Source organism: Marmota monax, unplaced genomic scaffold, assembly GCF_021218885.2.
Source record: "Marmota monax isolate L192 unplaced genomic scaffold, Marmota_monax_Labrador192_F-V1.1 WCK01_AAM20220418_F8-fsc00026, whole genome shotgun sequence".
In the NCBI taxonomy this organism is placed as follows: Eukaryota; Metazoa; Chordata; class Mammalia; order Rodentia; family Sciuridae; genus Marmota; species Marmota monax.
Genome location: NW_026693108.1, coordinates 4,063,881 through 4,084,407, shown reverse-complemented (window position 1 = coordinate 4,084,407; position 20,527 = coordinate 4,063,881). Strand labels below are relative to the sequence as shown.

General features: G+C 42.9%; 1 protein-coding gene across 2 annotated transcripts in view; it reads left to right on the top strand.

Moving 5' to 3' along the window:
- The window catches only part of Tnfsf13b (TNF superfamily member 13b), a 34,766-nt gene extending 27,954 nt beyond the window's left edge, over window positions 1-6,812 (top strand). For both annotated transcript variants that reach the window (XM_046454983.2, XM_046454982.2), the window contains 3 exons: window positions 1,561-1,673; window positions 1,756-1,906; window positions 5,214-6,812. In XM_046454983.2, the coding sequence (XP_046310939.1) occupies window positions 1,561-1,673; window positions 1,756-1,906; window positions 5,214-5,326 (377 nt within the window). In that variant the 3' untranslated portion in view covers window positions 5,327-6,812. The remainder of the gene's footprint in view (window positions 1-1,560; window positions 1,674-1,755; window positions 1,907-5,213) is intronic.
- Window positions 6,813-20,527: the final 13,715 nt, after the last annotated feature.

Below are 20,527 nucleotides of genomic sequence, written 5' to 3'. Positions count from 1 at the left end.
CGACCATGGAGAGAAGATGTTAAGAAACCATGAACAGAAAGATGGGATAACATGAAAAGATCAAATTTAAGATTTATCAGGATAGATGAGAGTGTGGAGATACAAACCAAAGTAATATACAATCTTTAATGAAATAATATCAGGAAATATCCCAAACTTAAAGAATTAAATGGAAAAAAAAATACAAGAGGCTTATAGGACTCCTAGTAGACCCACACCAAGGCACATTATAATGAATCTTCCTTGACCTGAGATATTTATGTGTGTGCCGTTTAATTTTTAAATAGTTGACAGATGGGGGTGGGGTTCTATATCTTAAGGTGATTGATTTCTACTGTAGTAAATCATGCAGGAAACAAGTCTGCATGATTTCAAATTTTAAAAAAGTAGTGGAAATACTTTGTTTTGATAGCATTGGTTATATACATGTCAAAAATGATCAAATTTCTTACTTCAATGTATGCATTTTATTGTGCTTTAGTTTTACCTCAATAAAGCTATGAGGAGCCTGGGGGAGGGAGCTCTACAAATTGTCAGCTGCATGTCACTCTGAGCCCTTTTGAAGATCCCTGGAAACTCTTCGGCCTCAAATCCAGGAAAAGCTGTTCTTTGCTCGAGTTTCTGGCATATTCTGCCGTTCATCTCACCCTCCCTTTGCTATGACCAAGGTGGAGTTTGGAGACGCACGTGGCTCAGCTTTGCCAGTTATCCAGAACACTGTGAACACGGCTTCCAACCTCCACACTTCGTCTTGCTGTCCTGTACCTCCATCTCTGTAGCCTTCCGTTTCCTTGTTTTGCTACCATTTTATGGACACCTCACCAGATCTCCCAGTATCTAGAGGTTGTAAGGTCCCCCTAACACCAGTGTTTGCATAATGGAGCTGTGAGGAACCGGGAATCAGCTGGAGCACAGGGAGGGGCGTCTGTCTGGTCACTGGGTGCGGGTGTCCAGATGCCCAGACTTGTTCTGGCTCAGCGACTCTGGACCCTTGCCTGCTTGTTCCGGGGCTGCATTTCCTGTCTTCCCCTTCATCAGATCTTGAGCAAGTGTCTGTCTCCCTGCCACTCCCCACATGCCCCCAGGGCAGTGAACACGCAGTGCCTGTGGCAGCCCAGTGACCTTCCCCTCTGCTTGGCTCTGCTCTGCTGCCAGGGCACAGCGGGCTGGTTTCCTCTCATTGCTTCTGCTAAGCTCTTCACCCTGCGGATCAGAGGACAGTCTCTACCAGTGTGCTGTTAGGACTTGTGTCCAGCCGTCCCTGCAGGCTTTCCCTCCAGACCAGCCTGTATCATGACACAATGTCAGGAAGCCCAGACATGCCCAAGGCGCTGGCTCTCAGATCCCGGAATGTGACTCTTGCCCGGGTCAGTGCATAAGAGACCAGAGAATCCAGAGAATCCAATGGGTGCGGTGATTTGTCTTTTCCTCTTTTATGATTTTTTTTAAGTAGATGAAATTCAAGTTTCAGATTCAGGTTAACAACTACTTATTTAAAAAAAATAAGTGGAAACTACTTTTCTCAGGTTCCTTTCTTATGAATACTTCTCTTCCTTATAGGAGCTTATACATTTGTTCCATGGCTTCTCAGCTTTAAGAGAGGAAGAGCCCTGGAAGAAAAAGAGAATAAAATAGTGGTGAAAGAAACCGGGTACTTCTTTATATATGGCCAGGTAGGTTCACAGCCTCCTGTTTATAGTCCGATGCCTCCCGATCCGTGCACTCGTCTGGCAGTGTTCTTTGGTTTGTTCTCAGGTTTTGTACACCGATAGCACCTTTGCCATGGGACACCTAATACAGAGGAAAAAAGTCCACGTCTTTGGGGACGAGTTGAGTCTGGTGACATTGTTCCGATGTATTCAGAATATGCCAGAAACACTACCCAACAACTCCTGTTATTCAGCTGGTAAGTGACCGTTCTCAGACCTGCTTGTTGTGGAATGCAGACAGACTGGGCTGAAAATCTAGCTGCCCAGGGCAGGAAAGAAAGGACAGGCCATAAATATAAACAGGCAGATGTTCTTCAGTACATTGTGTTTTATTATCTTGAAGGATGAGCCCATCTGTTGATATGGTTGGAATCATTACTAATAGTTGAACATTTTTTATATACATTTAGAAAGCAGAGCAACTTCGTAGAGCTCTACATTGACAGCAATTCCAACAATACAACAACTACACTAATACCTAACAGAGATCTCCATCTGCCAGGTACTCTCCCTGGTGCTCACTGAATCTTCCACTTAAGGGAGGAGGAAGCTGAGGCACAGAGAGGTAACATAACTTCTCCCAGGTTGCACAGCTGCGAAGTTCCAGAACTTGGAGTAAACCAGCTAGTCTGGTCCACAGTGGGAGCCAGCAGAACTTCCACCTTCTGGGAAGAATGGCCTCAGGTGGGCATGAGTGCACAAAGGACAGGATGGCACACCATCTCTCCTTTCAGACGGGTAGCCTCTGGTGTCAAGGGACACCTGGCAGGTGACTTTGGGATGTGAGAGTGTAGGAGTGACCCTGCTTTTGAACTCAGGAGAGAGCAGAAGCTCAGGGAAGCAGGCTTGGTAACAGCCTGGGAGGGCTGTTTTATTTTGGGGGATTGATTTCATGTTCTTCAAGGCTGGCTTTTTAAAAACATGCTCATCTTGGTCACACTAATTCCCCCATGGAGATTTTGACACATCGGTTCAGAGCCCCGAGGAATGTCTTCAGCCTCAGGCAGTGCCTGGGAAGGGCACACAGTGTGGTCACAGGATTGGGAAATACTTGAACTATTCTAAAGGCAGTTCCAAACAAACCCCCAGTCAATCAGTTAGAAACGGATGCAGTGTGACATAGGACATAGGACAGTGGTGCATAGTGAGGAAGGTGGCATCATTCTGGATGTGAATAGCTACAGTGGGGGCGGGAGGAAGTCTGAAATTGGAATTCCCTGATTTTCATACAGGCAACTTTCTTTGTGCCCAGTGCTGACTAGCATTTTGATATTGCAAAATCTTTATAAATGTCAAGGCCACTCCTGTCTTATTTATATGCATTAGTACTTGGAGTTTCACAACTAACTCTAAAATTTTCTAATCATCTACTCATCTCACATTCACTTCCTTGGAGAGTATGCTGCCAGATTGCCTGGGTGCCTGTTAAAACAATAATTGCCTTGATTTTAAAGATATTTCTTAGTACTAATAACTCTGTTACATAGGAGAACAATTCTCTAACAATCTTCAGGCTTGCAATTTTAATGTCTTAGGTTGAATTTGTTTAAAGTCATTAAAAACTGCATGATAGTGTATGACTGCATGAACTACTTCCATAGTTACCTGAAAAGACTGAAAGGGTCAGCTTAAGAAGCCCAACAAAATACTAGGGACCACTAATGTACCTAAAGCTGAATCTTACTATTAGTAAATTGAATATAATTATTGTTCAAAAAGTTACAGCCAACTGTTACAGTTGGAAGAGTAGAAAAAGTCCCAAACAGTGTCAGAGTTTTAAATAAGACTTATTTACTCTTAATCTTGAGTTATTATTAATTAGTGCTCTGTGAGCTATTTCCTTTATACGATAAGCACAAGTGTATTTAATAAGTGAGAAAAATAGAAAAAAGATCAAGATTTAACTCTTTAATATAGTCAATTTTCAAATGCTTTAATGATTCTAGAAAGTATATTCACTACCCTAAACAATGTCTAAAACAGACACTGTTGTCTGTCTTGGCCCATTACAAAAAAACAAGACCTTGGGGACAGGAAGCTGTCATCCTCCATCACTGCTCCTACCTAGATGAGCAGTGAATGTACACAGAATGGATTCTATAGACAAACTGGCTGTGTGGACCCAGGAGGTCTGGTGCTTTGAGCCTTAGGTTGAGTGGAGGTGTGTATGTGAGTCAGTTTCACTGTGTGCTAACGATACAAGGCACCACTTTCTAAGTTGTTACGTTTAGGTCTTGACCATTTAGGTACTAGTTATTTGGTGTATTTGTTCTTCAACTCCTTGCCCCTCTTCTCCATATTTTTTGTTTATGATAGCCAACAATTACCCCTTATATTTACTGTAGGTCTTGAGTTGTATTTTGTATTCTTAATTCACTGGATACATCATTGTAAATTAGACACACGGATACCTTGGTCATTTTTTTTGAGAGAGAGAGAGAGAGAGAGAAAGAGAAAGAGAATTTTTTAATATTTATTTGTTAGTTTTCGGCAGACACAACATCTTTGTTTGTATGTGGTGCTGAGGATCGAACCCGGGCCGCACGCATGCCAGGTGAGCACGCTACCGGTAGAGCCACATCCCCAGCCCCCCTTGGTCATTTTTAATGAGCTAATCTCTTTGTTTCTTTTGATTATAAGGCAAACGGTTATTTAAGGAAACCTAATACAAGGAAGGCTTCTCCCCTAAAGAGTGGCTCAGTGGTAGAGCGCTTGCCTCACGCGTGTGAGGCACTGGCTTCAATTCTCAGCACCACATATAAATAAGTGAATAAAATAAAGGTCCATCAACCCTAAAAAAAAAAAAAATTTAAAAAGTGATCCAAAATGACACCTAACACCATAGCAGGAACTCTAGTGGAAGACTGTGCCAACCAATGTGCTTTGCTAAGCAATAGCTTTTTTTTTTAAGTTCTTAATATTTATACTTCTATATGCTCATTTAAAAGTATAATTAAGACTATAGGGCTGGTGATGTGGCTCAAGCAGTAGCTCTCTCGCCTGGCATGCGTGCGGCCCGGGTTCCATCCTCAGCACCACATACAAACAAAGATGTTGTGTCTGCCGAAAACTAAAAGATATTAAAAAAAAATTCTCTTAAAAAAAAAAAAACTATCCTCTGTATTTTTATTTTTGCATTTTTATTTAGTATTAGAAAAGGTTTCCTTTTTCAATAAAATTAAGCAAAACCCTTCTCTATGTAATATTCTATCAAGGGATATGCTACATAACTTATTTAACTTGTTTCTAAAGTTTGATTTTTGGGTCCTTTTCTGAGTCTTCATTTTATAAACAGATGATAAACCTATTTGTTTCTGTTGTACCTCCTCCTGCGTATTTCTTTATTTTACTTTTAAGGCCAATAGTGTTGCAGCTGGTCTCTTGATGCACCTAAAGTGTGTCTCCTTATTTTAATAATTTTTTCTGAAACATTTTGCTTTAAGTTGTTTTCTTCCTTTATCACAAAACAACCATCTTAAGTTCTTGTAAATCACTCTTCCCCAGGCATTGCGAAGCTGGAGGAAGGAGATGAACTTCAACTTGCAATACCACGAGAAGATGCAAAGATTTCACGGGACGGAGATGGCACCTTTTTTGGGGCATTGAAACTTCTGTGACCCACTTATGCCGTGTCTGTGGCTCTTTGCCCCTCTTCCTCTGCACCTCTAAGGGGGAATCACTTAACTGGAAGTGCCAAAAGGGGAAAAGTAGTTACCATAGCCTTTTCTGTGAGCTGTTTATTTTGGTTTGCTGAAAGTGGTCCAAAACAGGAAATTTAACAGACAACCACAGCCAAAGAGTGTCATGTGAATTACAAGAAATAGAGCCTGTATTCAGAAAGATAGAATTATACTGAAAAGTCTTTCTAATTCTATCTTGAACAATGTACCACAGCTTCTTCTCTCAGAGGAAGCACATGGCTCAAAGAGCAGTAGTGACTTCTCCAAAAGTGATATTCCATCATGTCCCCTGGAACTTGTGCCCACATCTGTAGGACATGGAGACATCTATGGACAGTCTCAGATTTCATTTTTTCTTGTTAAAAATGCCCCTCTTGGGCCTGGGGTTATGGCTCAGCGGTAGGGCTCTTGCCTCGCACATGCAAGGCCCTGGGTTCGATCCTCAGCACCACATATAAGTTTAAAAAAAAAAAAAAGGCCCCTCTTTAAGTTAATGTCATAGAAAGTTTGACAACAACAAAAAAACCTCTAGAAATCTTGCATTAAGTACAAGAATAATTGAAAGTTTAGTGGTTTTGATTTTAGGTTCCAGTTAAAAGAATAAACAACTTTAAAAAGTTCAATTTTAAATATTACACAATTGGACTGAAAAGAGGATAAATGTACCACTTAAGTTTTTGCTTGGTTCAACTATGCAATTTTCACCTCTAATATTATCTATTACCCAGACATTTCACAGAAGGAAAAGAATTTTCTCCATTGTATATGCATGTATGTATTTTTTATAATTTCACTTCAAACATTTAGATGTAGGGCAATTTCACCTTATGCATATAAAGCACTAATTAAAAATAACTAGTTGCACTTATATAAAGTAAAGTCTCCAAGAGAAATGAATGAAGACATTTATGATAAAGTAATATAATTTCCCTTTATTTCTGGTTTTTCTATTTCAAACTGCTGCTATTGTAGTCCACGTATCCCAGCCTTTCACACACACCTGGTACTTGCTTTATGGAAGCGGAGGTGTCACTGAAGGCCTTAGCATCCTGGAGTTAGGAGCATGCATGTACTCTTGCAAAGCTCCAACGTCTCAGAAGACATGATCGTAATTCTAATTTTATCAGGAATCATACTTGACAATGCCGTAGTACTTAACATTTTTGTAACAGCTGCTTCCTTTGTCTTTTGTCATCTTATCTCATTAACAGTAAACTTCACTAAGTAGTTGCCTTCATTTGTTTAAATAGTTTTTGGAAAAAAATGCCCCAGTCTACATCAACTTTTCATGTAGAAAGTTTTTAAAGACACTTTTCAAAACTAAGAAAATGATTTAAGATTGTATCTAAAACCAAACTTTGTTTAAATCTCTGGTTCTTAAGTTTTTCCTTGTTGATCCAAATAAAATATATTTAGCAATTCATTTTGCTTTTTTTTTTTTTTTTTTTAAAAGAAGTGAGGACTGGGGATGTGGCTCAAGCAGTAACTCGCTCGCCTGGCATGCACGGGGCTCTGGATCCTCAGCACCACATAATAAAAAAACAAATAAGTAAAGGTGTTGTGTCCACTGAAAAATAAATATTAAAAAATTCTCTCTCCTCTCTTTAAAAAAAAAGAGAAAGGAATAAGACGTGATAGGAGGAGGAGGGCTTTGATACTGGGGGAGTGGTTGGTCCCCTCCCCTGCTGGCTGCTGACGGCCCAGTAATAGGACTCAGAACCTCTGCGTCCTCGTCCATCTGCATTTGTCTAGCATCACGGGTCCTCTGGTTTCATGTAGTTGTCACTTGACGATCAGGTGAGAACCACTGTGAAGTGTTGTGAAGTGTCTGGAACCCCTAATGTGTTCCACATGTGTGGAGGGTCTGTTCACCTCTATACCCACTTATTATCCTCCTCTCCTGGAGCAACAGGTGTTTAAAGAGGTAACACGGAATGTCACAGGCTCACGCTGTACACTATTGCAGTCTACAGCATGTGCATCTATAGCTTTAAAAGATTTAACATTTTGTCAGTGGATGCAGAATGTGGCCATATAAGATAGTTTTAACTTTTATTTTCCTTTCAGTTTAAACCATTATTGAAATATGAATCCCGTTTTCCTTGTATGTATTATGAGGAAAACACTGTGGTTAAGTAAAAGTTTATTTAAAAACCAGGAAACAGACTAGGTGCGGTGGCACACATCTGTAATCCCAGTGGCTTGGGAGGCTAAGACAGGAGGATCCCAAGTTCAAAGCCAGCCTGAGCAATGGCAAGCCACTAAGCAACTCTGACCCTGTCTCTAAATAAAATACAAAATAAGGCTGGGGGCATGGCTCAGTGGTTGAGTGCCCCCAGTTCAATTCCTGGTACCGAAACAAACAGAAAACAGGAAATAGGATCAAGAGTAGGTGAACAGTGCATGTGGGAATCTCTTGCAGCCGTAATTGGCCGAGTTGCCTTTTTCCTTCCTCAAGTTAGTTAAGGGGGAAAAATGATTTCATTCTAGGTTTTCCTATAACAAAACATTTTTAAGTTTTAAGTGTATGGGCCCAACCTAGACATCCTTTTGCCTTAAATCCTAAGTCAAGAGCAGTGAGTACAAACACCTGCTTGAAGCTTCCTTTGTGTGGGAACTATGTGAATTAGCAGACCATCCCAAGGGAATAATTTGCAGCTCTCAATGGCACTTGGAGAAATGCTCTGTGAGTCACTGTGGGAAGAGGTCCTTGCGCTGTGGTGCGTTATGGATGTTTCTATCATGGGTAGAAGAATGCACAGATCTGTTTGAATTCTCAATTGAATTCAAGGCACAGACACAAGGGTGCATCTTTACAAAGTGGTGGTACCCTGGGAATGCTGCGCAGCTGTAAACCCGGCCGTTGCCACACCCTGTCTTTCTGCTCCTCTGTCCTCAGTGACTACCGCCCTGCTGACTGCTAGCCGTCTCCCCTCTCCGGCTCTGCAGGGCACACTGGGTGCTGGTGAGCTTTCCATTACTGGGACAGAGATGAACGACTTCTAAGGAGAAAAGGTTTGCTTTGGCTCATGATTTCAGGCCTTGAGCCCGTGGTAAGGCAGGGCATCCCGCTGGGAGCACACAGCAGGGAAACTGGCCTCCTCATGGCCCCCAGGAGGCAAAGACAGTCAGGAAGAGGCTGGGTCCCCATGTCCCCTTCAAGAGCATGCTGCAGGACCTCACCTCTTTCCCAGGCCCTGCCTCCTAGAGGTTCTACCACCTCCCAGTAGTGCCATGAGCTGGGGACAAAGCCTGCGACCCTTGGGCTTTAGGGGGCGGCTTACAAATCCTCACTGTTGGTACGGGATGTTCTCGTCTGAGTCCACCGGCACTTACTCGTCATTCTAACTGTGACGTTTGCCATGATGCTGCATGTAGCTGTGGTTCTTTCCAGCTCACAGCTCCACAGAACGTCACTCCAGGATAAGTCACAGTGCATTTCTCTTTCACTATGGAAGGGTCTTTGGAGTATTTCCAGTTGTGGCTGATATGAGTAATATTTCTGTGAATGTTTTCTTAAAATATTTTGAGGAAGCCATACACTTGTGTCTTCTGGATGTGGATCTGAAAGTGGAATTTTTGCTGCATAAAATAGACGCTCAGCTTCGGGAGAGGCCGCCCCAGTGGTGAACCGTTTGCAGAACCTCTAACAACCAGGCTACAGTAAGCAGCACTTGACTTGGCTCATGACTGCCACTTGCTTCTGCCAGGCAAACACGCTCCTCTTTGTCTGGGACGCCACTCGGCTGTCCTTGTGTTAGTGCCTAGAGTGGAGTGGAAAATAGCATTTATTCCCGGTTAACCACAGACACATTCACTCCTATAAGTCAATTTTGTAAGCCTTTATAAATTAGGTAATCTTTCACACATTGATCATTGCCGCAGTCTGGCTGGGCACAATTCAGGAGCCACTTGTCAAAAGAAACAAACTTTATTTTTAGAACCACACACGCCAAACAAAACAGCTCCTCAGGAAAACCTTCAGAGCCCAACTGCCACCACCGGCTTCCCACAAGCCTCTCCCCCTCCCCCACTCCTCCTGCTCTTGAGGCTGATTGGCTGGGTTGCATGGGTGGAGCCAAAAAAGTCCCCCAATAAGCAGCTGCGTAGTCTGAAAGGGCGGGGAAACAGCCCAATGAGCATCACTGCAGAGGAGCCAATCAGCTAGAAGTTGCTGGGGCCGCTGTGAGCCAATCATCAGCTGGCAGTCTGAAAGTTTGCTGGGGCCCCTTGGGCTGTGGCTCTCAACAGATCATGGTAGGCAAAGGGTCCCAAGGGCAGGGGCTGTAGCTCAGTGGTAGAGCGCTTGTCTAGCATGTGTGAGGCTCTGGCTTCAATTCTCCGCATCAAGTACAATAAAAATCCATTGACAACTAAAAAATATTAAAAAAAAGAAAAGAGTCCCAGGCCCTCCGAGCAGTTTCTTCCTTTGGGTTCTTCTCCTATGGTCAAGGCCCAGGTGTGAGGGCCTGGAGAGGGCAGCCAGCAGCTCTGGTCACTGAGGAGACTCTGTTGATCTGCTCCCAGATGAGGAAGAAGCAGAGGCAGAGTGGGATCATCTTGACTTTCTCACCTTCTCCATCACCATATCCCAGTGGATTGTCTCTTATTTAAAAAATGAGGTGATATTATATTTGTGATTACTTTTCTAAAAGTTACAATAAGAATAGGAGCTGTTTGCCCGTGAACCCTTGGCATGGTTGCCCACTCCCGTCTATTCCACGGTCTCAGTGCAGAATGAGCTGGAATATGTTCAGACTAGATCATTTCCCCCTGCACACCAAATTTCATGCATGTGAAATGTTTTAGGAATTTGCTTTGTTTATCTAATTTTAATTCTTATCTTGTTTTTGCCAGGTCTTGCCTCAATCACACATTGTATTTAAAACTAGTCACAAAGACAGGAGCCAGTAGACGGACTGAAGGGGTGGCTACCTGGTGAAGGCCTGTTTGTTGTGCTGTTGTGATTCTGAATAGCCAATTTAGGTTTCTCAGTGGCCTATTTGCCATTTCAGAGGACTAAAAATATAACAATACAGAGACAATGATATGCCTGGTCTATGGCAGAGCAGTTGGTGAAGTTTTTTGTCTCATTTTTTTCATCTACAAGTGCTCCCATGGTTTGCTTTCACAAATGAATGCATAGACCCAGATCCATTTTAAACTGTTGAGCAGACATTCTTCATGGTAGAAGAGTGTGGTTATACCATTATCTCTAGAGTTGTATTTATAGCAGCAAAATGTCTTATGAGATTTTACCCATGTCTCTACGTAGGCTTGTATGTGTGTGTGCAGGCATGTGTGTGTCCATGGTATTGGAAGTCTTACAGCATGCCAAACATTCTTCTCCGTAGGGCCGATTATGACCTGGGGTGGTGACAGGCATGGACATGGTCCCTGAGGCCGTCTTGTCAGTGTCCTATCACATCAGGGCTTGACCCTGCTCTCTGGTTATTAGCAGGTACAAAGGAAGATTCAGCCTGTTACTAGTTATCATCTGAGATGGGAAGATGGCATTGAAAAGACAGGAGCATCACAGGCCTGGAGAAGGCAGGGATTCTTGACCTCCGAGTTCATAGGTTGACACGTTTTTAAAACTTTGTGACTTCATTTTGAAGTAATTTTGGATTTTTAGAAATCTAGAAAAAATTAAACAGCACAAAGAAGCCTCTTTACATTCACTGATTGTTAACATCTTACAGTACAGGTTCAAAAACAGGACAGTAACACTGATCCATCCCTTAAATAAAGTTGAGACCTTATAGAAATCGACCGAAGGCTGTTGTAAGGCAGAATTTAATATTAAGTAGCTGCCTTTATGCCAATTATGATCTTATCACAGCATTCTTCATGAATAGAAAACACTAATTAAAAAGTCAAAAAATATGCATTGAGGAATTATAGTAGAAAAAGTCATTCTAAGTAACTTATGGGTTAAAGAAAAGGGATATGGAAATGGAAAAATATTTAAAGTTACATGATAATGAAATACATCACAAGAAAATTCTTGAAATTTTATAAGATATTTGAAATTTTATGAACTTAAATGCTTATATTAGGAAAGAAGAATGGCTGAACATAATAGACTAAGAATCCATAGCAAGAACCAGACAGAAACAAGAGCAAGATAAAAGCAAAGCAAACCAACAAGAAAATCAAAACCAATAGAAGTATAAGCAGTGCCAGATGCAGGGTACAGGCCTGTAATCCCAGTGGCTTGGGAGGCTGAGGCAGGAGGAGCTCTAATTCAAAGCCAGCCTCAGCAATGACGAGGCACTAAGCAACTCAGTGAGACCCTGCCTCTAAATACAAAATAGGGCTGAGGATGTGGCTCAGTGGTCGAGTGTCCCCGAGTTCAAACCTGGCACCCCATCCCCCAAAAAGTAGAAGAATTAAGAATAAGAAATTCAGAAAAAAAGGTTAAAAACAAAAGATCAAAGCCAAAACCAATTTCTCTACAGACAAAGTATGATATATTGGCAATATTTTCAAACAAAAAATCAGTAACATACCTAATTAGACATTAAAATGGGAACAAAACTGTAGATGCAGAGATAAAATGGCCTAGGAAAAGTATCATGAACAAACTTTGGTAATAAACTTTGGTAATAAGCTGTAATACATAAAAAGAGATTCTTAAAAATAAATTTGCTAAAATTAATAAAAAAATAGACAAGAGGGACTATGTTGTAGCTCAATGGTACAGCACTTGCCTAGCATGTGAGAGGCACTGGGTTCAATTCTCAGCACTACATAAATAAATAAGTTAAAGGTCCATTGACAACTAAAAAAAAGAAAAGAAAGAAAAAGAAATAGACAAGAATGAATATTTTAAGATAGCCATTAGAGTGCTGAATCACTAGCACAGACTAAGCGTCCCTAAACTGAAAATGTTCCAGAATCCAAAGGCTTAGAGTGCAGAGTCACAAGTGGAAAGTCCCACACCTGGCCACGTGTGACGAGACCAGCCCAGTGTGCGTGGGGGGATGCCACAGATTACCCTAGGCTGGGTGGAAAGGTGCCATTAAACCTGAGTGGATTGTGTGTGGACCCAAGTCTACTCCAGGATCTTAATCCATTTTGTGTAAACACTTCAAAATTCAAGAAAAACTGAACTCTGAATGACTTCTGGTGACAAGCACACAGGACAAAGGACACTTCACTAGCAGTTTACAATTTGCATAGAAAGAAGTGGTCAGGTCAAGATATGCAAATTCTCCCAAGCCTTCAGGGGCAGATTATTTCAGTAACTTAGAGAACTAAAACTCCAGCTCTTAGTAAAATATATCATGGATGGCAATAAAATATTAAAAGGAAAAAAATCACTTCAGTAGGTCCAGAAAGATATTTATACAACTTCATATTTATGATAAACACTTTCAGCAAACTGAATAAAGAAAACTTCAATGGAATGAAGCAAAATTCTTCTGTAATCAGGACAAGACTGCATTAGATTGAAGGACCCAGGCATTTTTGCTTTTACTTAAGTATTTAACGAATGCCCACTTCATTCCAGCAACGTTTCAGGCAATTCTTCAGTGGAGAGTGATGTCAAAAAAAAAAAAAAAAAAAAAAAGAAAAGAAAAAGAAAAAGAAAAAAGAAAAAGAAAAAGATAGTGAAAACATGGGATATTCAGGTGGTAACCAATATCTGCCTGCTTCCCTCAGGACACCTCCCCCAATGCTTCCATCCAAATGGGGAACCCCCAATTCTTCTGTGGGTGTTCCATAGGAAGAACTATGCGGTGGTGTCCAGATAGCCCACCAGCATAGAGGACATAACCCAGTGTGGACAGAGCTGGTTTAGGGAGCTGGATGAAAAGCAAACACAATGGTGTTTAATGTGCTTTTCCAATAAGACTATTGCAAAATACATGCAATTTGACTCTTGAAAATTAAAACAAATTCTTTAATTTTTTTCTCAAGGGGAAGCCTGAAAACTGAAAAGCTTCCAGATGAGAGTCCAAATGTCACAGTAAAAATGAACCAGATGTTTCTAAACACATCCCCTTGGCCAGCCACAGAAGGTGGTCATCCGATTTCACATGGAGACTTGTAAGGGGCTGGGCCCCTTCAGTGTCTGAAACCTGCATCTCCTGTAGTGAGCATTTCTAACTGCAGAGAGAGAGAAAAGGGGTGGAGGAGGGAAAGGGGGGGGAAGAGAGAGAGAGAGAGAAAGTGAGCTCATGCACTTGCTCACGTGGAAGATAGGATGAGCTGATGAGCTGTATTGAGAAGGTTCCAGTTTTGCCCCTGGCCTCCCTCATGGGGCTGGGTGTGGGCTGCCACCAAGGTTCCTGCTGAGAGGGGTCATGGAGCCAAGTTCACTGTGTGAATACACTTAAGTATAGGGAACTTGAAATTAGAGTTCAGGGAAGGAAGAAACTGAGAGGAAGGTAGGTGTGATAAAAGAACTTTGAGGAAAGCCCTGAAGCTCCTCTTGGGGGAACATTCCGAGTGTCCTTAGACTTTTGAACAGATTTGGATTTCTAGGCTGTCAACAGAGGCGCAGAGCGTCCCAGGCCTCACCTGTTGCCCTTCCAGTGACGCAGGACTGGACCACAGCAGCTCCTACGGCTCCGATGGACACTGACCTTGGCCCTCCTTACTCACTGACTCCATTGGAGCTTGCGCCCCTCCTGCTGGTGTCCCAGGAGGCAAGGCTGTGTGCCTGGGAGCAGGTGGGGTCCGGCCTCACTCCCTGTGGCCGGCGGAGCCTGCCTCCCTGTGCTACGTGACCTTGGCAGCCCTAAGGAGTAGCCGGCGATCTGTGGCGCCCCTTCACCTGGGGTTGCCAGGGATTTCCCTCAGTGTCACCAAGTGCCCGTGTCGGATGCTGTGGGGACGCAGTCGGTTAGTGGGTGCTTGGGAGGAACAAAGCCGCACAGGACTGGGGCCCGTCTCATCAAATCAAGGCACGCCATCACCTCTCGGTGGCGTTTGGCAGTTTCCCCGGGGATGACTTCTAAACTCAGATGTTTGTCTAGCCGTGAAACCGGGTGACTGTCCTGCTGAGCGCTCACTTGGAAACGCGTCCGAACGTCCAGGTGGGGCGCTGCGCCGGTTCCCAGTTCTCCTGGGCGCTCCCACGCGCGGCCACTGGAGGGAAGCAGCGGCAGCCGCGGCGCTCCACCTGGCCCCTGGGACTGGGCTGAGAGAGCAGCAGTAAGAGCCGGGATGTCAGGAGTTGAAGAAGGCGAGGACCAGGCAGGCGCCAGCGGCACTACAGAGCCATGACACTGTGGAACCCTATCCGGCTTCCGTTTGTTTCTGCTGGAAACCTTAGCTCCACTTCAGTTGCGTAAAACCAGCTGAATTCCTGAGGACCGCGACATGCTCACAGTCCTCAGGACGTCCAGCTGTATGCCTGAGGACTGTGTTGCACTTGGGCAGAGGGGAGGAAGGACCAAAGGAGCTCAGGGGACAGCTCCTCCCATAATTGGCACAGGCTTTGCAGGAGCCTTTCCTAATACCTCTCTAAGGACCTGGATTTACCAGAAAATAGGTAACAGACTTTTCCTTGATCTGACTCCCCCCCCCCCCAATTCTTCAAGTCTCGACTTCCTAGTCCCTTCTCAGATTACCAATCCTTTTTTATCTTCAGCTAAAAGCATGCGCATTCTGGATCAATGTGAAATGATATCTGCCAATTGAATATATTAATAATATTCTGACACCTGCATGCAGTGCATACTTGACTGCTTTTGTTTTAATGTTTTAAATTATCAGTCACTATTCTAAGTCAATTTAATCTATTATCTAATTTTTAAAAATTGATAGCCTTTATTGTTACTTTTAATTTTTAACACAGCTTTGGGGTTTTGGGAAATGCTGAGCAGAAGGCCCAGGGCTTCCATGAGCTCCCTCTCCCACCCCTGCAGTTTCCCCGATTCCTATCTTACGTTATTGTGCTACGTTTATACCGTTAGTGAACATTTTCAGTGTTCATCAGTGAACATTCATACGTTATTATTAACTCAAGTGCATGGTTCATGTTAGGGCTCACTCTGAGTTGTACAGTTCTGTGTGAGACAAACAGTGTCACGTGTCTGTCACCCCACTATGACAGAGGACTGTCATTGCTCTAATATCCCTGGAGCTCCACCACTCCATCTCTTCCTCCCTCTGCCCCCAAGTCTAGAGTACTTACAGATGCGTTTACTTTGCCTTTTCCAGAAGGTCCCACAGTGGAAACATTTTTGGATGGGCTCTTTGACTTGGCTGTTTTCATTTAATGTTCTTCCACATCTTCTCATAGTTTAACATCTCATTCTCCTTAGTGTTGAGTAGTGTTTTATTGTATGGATGGTCCAGTCTATTCACCTACTGTGCACATCTTGGTTGCCCCCGATTTTGAGCAATTAAGAAAGCTGCTTAAAATCTCATGTAAAAGGTTTTTGGTTGGATGCAAGTTTTCAATGCAGTTGAATAATGCCTTCTAGAATGGTCCTCGGTCATGAGCTGAGACTCTGATTAGCTTAGAAACTGCACAATTGTCTTCTGAAGTGGTAGTGCCTGTTCACCAGCCCTGAGTAAGTCCCGGATGCTCCTTATTATCAGCATGAACAATTCCTTCAAGGGTCACATGGAAATCTAGAGGGAATTTAGCTTTTTCCTTTATGTAAAGGAAAATGCATCTTTGAGGGCAAGATCATAGGGGTTAACAAATCTTACTTAATCACCATGACTTGGAAATGTTCCGGGGGAGAGCTTAGGTGTTTCTTTAATTGAAAGACTTCTACAGAATAAAAGATGGGTAAGTAGCATTGTGGGTATATACCAACCAATCTTTCTCAAAATGTTCAAGGTTACCAACATCTTAAAACTGTCACATTCAATGACATCTTTCAGGTCTGGCCTGGTTCAAGTTCTGAAGGCTTTAGCAAGGTCTGGATGCAGAACTTGGTCCTGTTTACTGTGTTCTATTTCAAGTCCATTCTTCTTAAGTGTTTCATAACTTTTCTCCCCAGAGGATTTGAAGGATCATGAGGACCCATGACAACCCAGATGACAGATCTGTGAACATGTGACCCGTGCCTCCCTGCTTTCTTCTCTCAGGGTCCTGCTGTCTCCTGAGGCCTCCTAGTCTCAGGGGATCAATGACATGGCTCCCCTCTATCTTGGTGGAACAGTTTTGCCACATCCTGGCCTCTGTAGTCTCACTCTTGATTTACCAATGTATTTTCACCAAAGTAGTAATTTTTTCCTTCCTAGCAGTAATTCTGCCAAAAACATACATATTTTCTCTCTCGCAAATATTAATGACACTTCTGCATAAGGAAGGCTGTCATGTCCACAAGGAAGCAGATACATCAGTGCCAGGGCATTTGTGATTGTCCCGCTTTGCCCCAAGATGGCATGTCTACTTCCTGACAGTGCTGACCATTGCTCCTCAGAGAGGCAACCATCGCCACGTAAATGAAAGCAGAGAAACAGGTCTCTAGTCTTGTCCAAAGACCCGTGTCTCAGCTCTGTGCAGGGCCCATTCTGTGATCAAGGACATTCACCACTTGTTCCTTTTCCCCCTGAGGTTTCTTATTCACAAATTTGCTGGAAATTCCCACTCTATTCTTCATAACACATTATAGAATTTTTTTTTTTTTAAAGTTTGCAGGTGTTTTTAAATTGTCAAGCTGAGGTAAGTATAAATTCTTATATACTTGATTCTTTTAAGAACCAGTATAGTAAGTATCTATCTTATGACCAATTCAAACAAATTGAACAGCTCCAAATCTAAAGTGCTTTTTAGCTTTCCGTTTTAACCAAACACCACAGGAACCTCATATTGGTGATAGTTAAATATTTGTCCTACCATGGCCTCAAGTTATTTAAAAACAGGAATTGCTTTCTGGATGGCCACACTCATTTGTAGAATCTAAAGTAGTTGATCCTATAGAAGTGAAGAGTAGGCCAGTGGTAACCAGAGGCAGGGAGATTAGAGGGGGCAGGTTGATTGTTGGGTGCTAAGGTACTGTTAGACCAGAGTGAGGAGTTCTGGGTGTTCTTGTCCAGCAGGGTGACTGCAGATGATGACAATGCACTGCGTATTTCAAAAACTTTAGAAAGAAAGTTGAAGTGTTTTCACACAAAGAAATGCTCATGTTTGAGTAGATAGGTATGTGCCGCCCTCTGAACATCACAGAGCCTGCATCAAATCTTCACATGGTACCCCATGAGCATGCACAACTTTTATGTGCCAGTTAAAATAAATAAAAGCAGCTAAGAAAGAAGAATTTATGTGTGGGACTATGGTAGGGTGTAGGGGTGGAGGTGAAGGGATGTCACCTCCTGGGTATTTACAACTAGACAGGAGGATGAGGAACCCAAAGCCATACTGTGGGCACCTCAGGGTCCCAGGCACCTCGCACTTGGCCTCTGCCGTTGTCCCTGCTGCTGAGCCCCATGGTTGCTCTGGAGCTTAACCCTTGGTGCTGGTTAGTCTGACTCCTGAACCGTTTATGGAATTATTTTGGGGAACGGCCGTGCTGCGTGGAGCCTTGCCTGGGGAGAGGACACAGGCACCTCCCGGAGGTGGAGGGCATCTTCCTCGCTTCAGCTCGCTGTGCGTCGTCTCTCTTCTTTGAGAATACTGGCCACTCCTGGGTATTTTTTTTCCCCTTCCTACTGTTATTTCCACCAATCGGGAGAATCTGGAGCTGGAGGACACTTGATTGTAGAAATGTTTGCTAGCAAGATGCAGACAAGCCTATCTGTGAGCCCCGTCCTGGGAAATTACCCAATTTTGACAAACAGAGTTCATCATAAATTAAGTGGGAAGAAAACAGTTTTGCCTTCCTCCCACCTGTGTCCTTGATTTCCCGCAGTTGTGAGTGTTTTGGAGAACACCAACCCTTGACAGTAGTGATTTGTTCATGCCCGTGGGCTGCCTGACAATCGCCACCATCGGTACAGCTTAAACACCGTTGGTGCAGCTTTCTCAGGGTTCTGGAGCCAGAGAGGAGCTCAGGGGGCAGCAGAGTCTACTTTCTGAGGCTTCTCCTCAGCTTGCTGACACAGGCATGAGTCCTCGCACCTGTGTATCTGCTCTCCCCTCATCTTTGAGGGACCTCGTCTTGTTGCATTAGACCCATGCTCACGGCCCCATTTGTCCTATTTACCTCTTTACAGGTTGTGGCTCTAAGAAAGTCACACGGGGGTCTGGGCATAAAGATGAATTGGGTGACATGATTCAGACCGTCGCAGTGTGGTTATCCACGTAGGTCCTCACTCTACTCAGAGTGGTTCCTCTCACCACATGATGGCTAGGTTTCCTGGCTTCCCAGACTCAACCATGAGCATCAAGAGTTGGTGCCCACTGCCTTGATTGTCTTTCATGGCACAGTGTGGATCCAGTGCTCATTTGTTCTTCTGATTCTTTGAAGCTATCTAGACTTTCAACTGTTTTCACTTGGGTAATGAGTTTGACATTGGCTTTTTTTCCCCAAGATGGTAAGTGAACATTTGAAGATACAAGCCTTGATGCTGTACTTAGATGTCCTGTAGTTTAAGATATTTTAGTCCGGAAACGAAGAAAGCAGAGGGAGAGGGAGGGAGGAAGGAAGGACCTAGGAAATGAGGTGGAGGCTTATGGAAGCAGGCAAGAATGTTACCTTTGAACAACTTAAGTGCCATCTTTAAGGTTTTTTTTTTGGGGGGGGGGGCAAATGAAAAAGATCTTTTTCACACTTATCCTACGAGGTCAGCATTACCCTCACACCAAAGCCAAACACAACAATAAGAGAAAATAGACCAATACTGCTCAAAACAGATGCAAAATTTCAACAAAATGCTAGCAAACCAAATCCAACAGCACCTCCCAAAGACGATGTACGATGATTAAGTGGGATCCATCACAGGGATGCAAAGAGGGTTTAACAGAAACAAGTAAAGACAGGCGATACACTAGAAGCACATAATGAAGGCCCTAGTCTACGTGATCATTTCAATATTTACAAAAAAAAAAAAAAAGATTCAATGAAGTCCAGCACCTCTTCATGATAAAACTCATCAACAAATGATGAATAAAGGTCACAACAAGCCTACGGAGAGCATCACGAGGAGCATTTCCTCCAAGATCTAGAGCTAGGCAAGGGTTTCCACTCACGCCACTCCAGTTCCAACATAGAATTGGAAGTATAAACTAGAGAAATTAAGGTAAGAGGCACCCAAACAGGAAAGGGGGAAGCCAGAGGAAAACCTAAAGACACTACCAAAAGATTGTTAGAACTGATAGTCTAGTAAAACAAGGGGCACAAAATCAACATTCAAAAATCAGAAGCATTATACACCAAAATGATATTGCTGAAAAGCCATCGAGAAAGCAATCCCACTTGCAATGGGTACAAAAATTAAGTTAATAAATGTAAGCAAGGAAAGGAAATACATCTGCAATGGAAATTACAAAATTACAAAACATTAATGAAACACACACAGACACACACACACACAGGGAAAGACTTCCTGTGTTCATTAGAAAAGTTAAAATTATTAAAATGTTTACACTACCCAAAGTGATTTAGAGATTTAATGCAATTCCCATAAAGATACCAAAATTATTCTTTATAGAATTAGGGGAAAAAAATCCAAATTCATATGGAACAAAAAACCTAAATACCCTAAGCAATCTTAAACAAAAAGAACAAATCATGAGGCATCACAATACCAGATCTCACTACAGGGATATAGTAACCAGGGCAGCTTGGTATGGCATTAAACCTGACATACCACCAATGGAACGGGTTGGAGATCCCCAAAGTGAATCTACATAGCTATAGTCAATTAGTATTTAAGAAAGATGCCAAAAAAAAAAAAAAATAGATTGGAGAAAGGACAACGTATGGTTTGGGTACAAAGTGATTCCCCCAACTCCCGTATTAATGCAGAAATATTCAGAGGTGAATTAAATTATGATAGCTGTAACCAAGTCAGTTTATCCTAGTTTGAATGGACTTAGTGGTAAACGTGGGCATGAGGGACATGTCTGGGGGGAGGTGGTCTTTGAGGGCTTATACTAGATGGTGCATCTTTTCTGTGGCCCCTTCCCTGGTCTCTCTGCTTCCCAACTGTGCCATGAGATGAGCCCCTTTGTTCTGCTGGGCTCTTCCTGCATGATGTGCTGTGGGCAGGAGCACAGGTCAG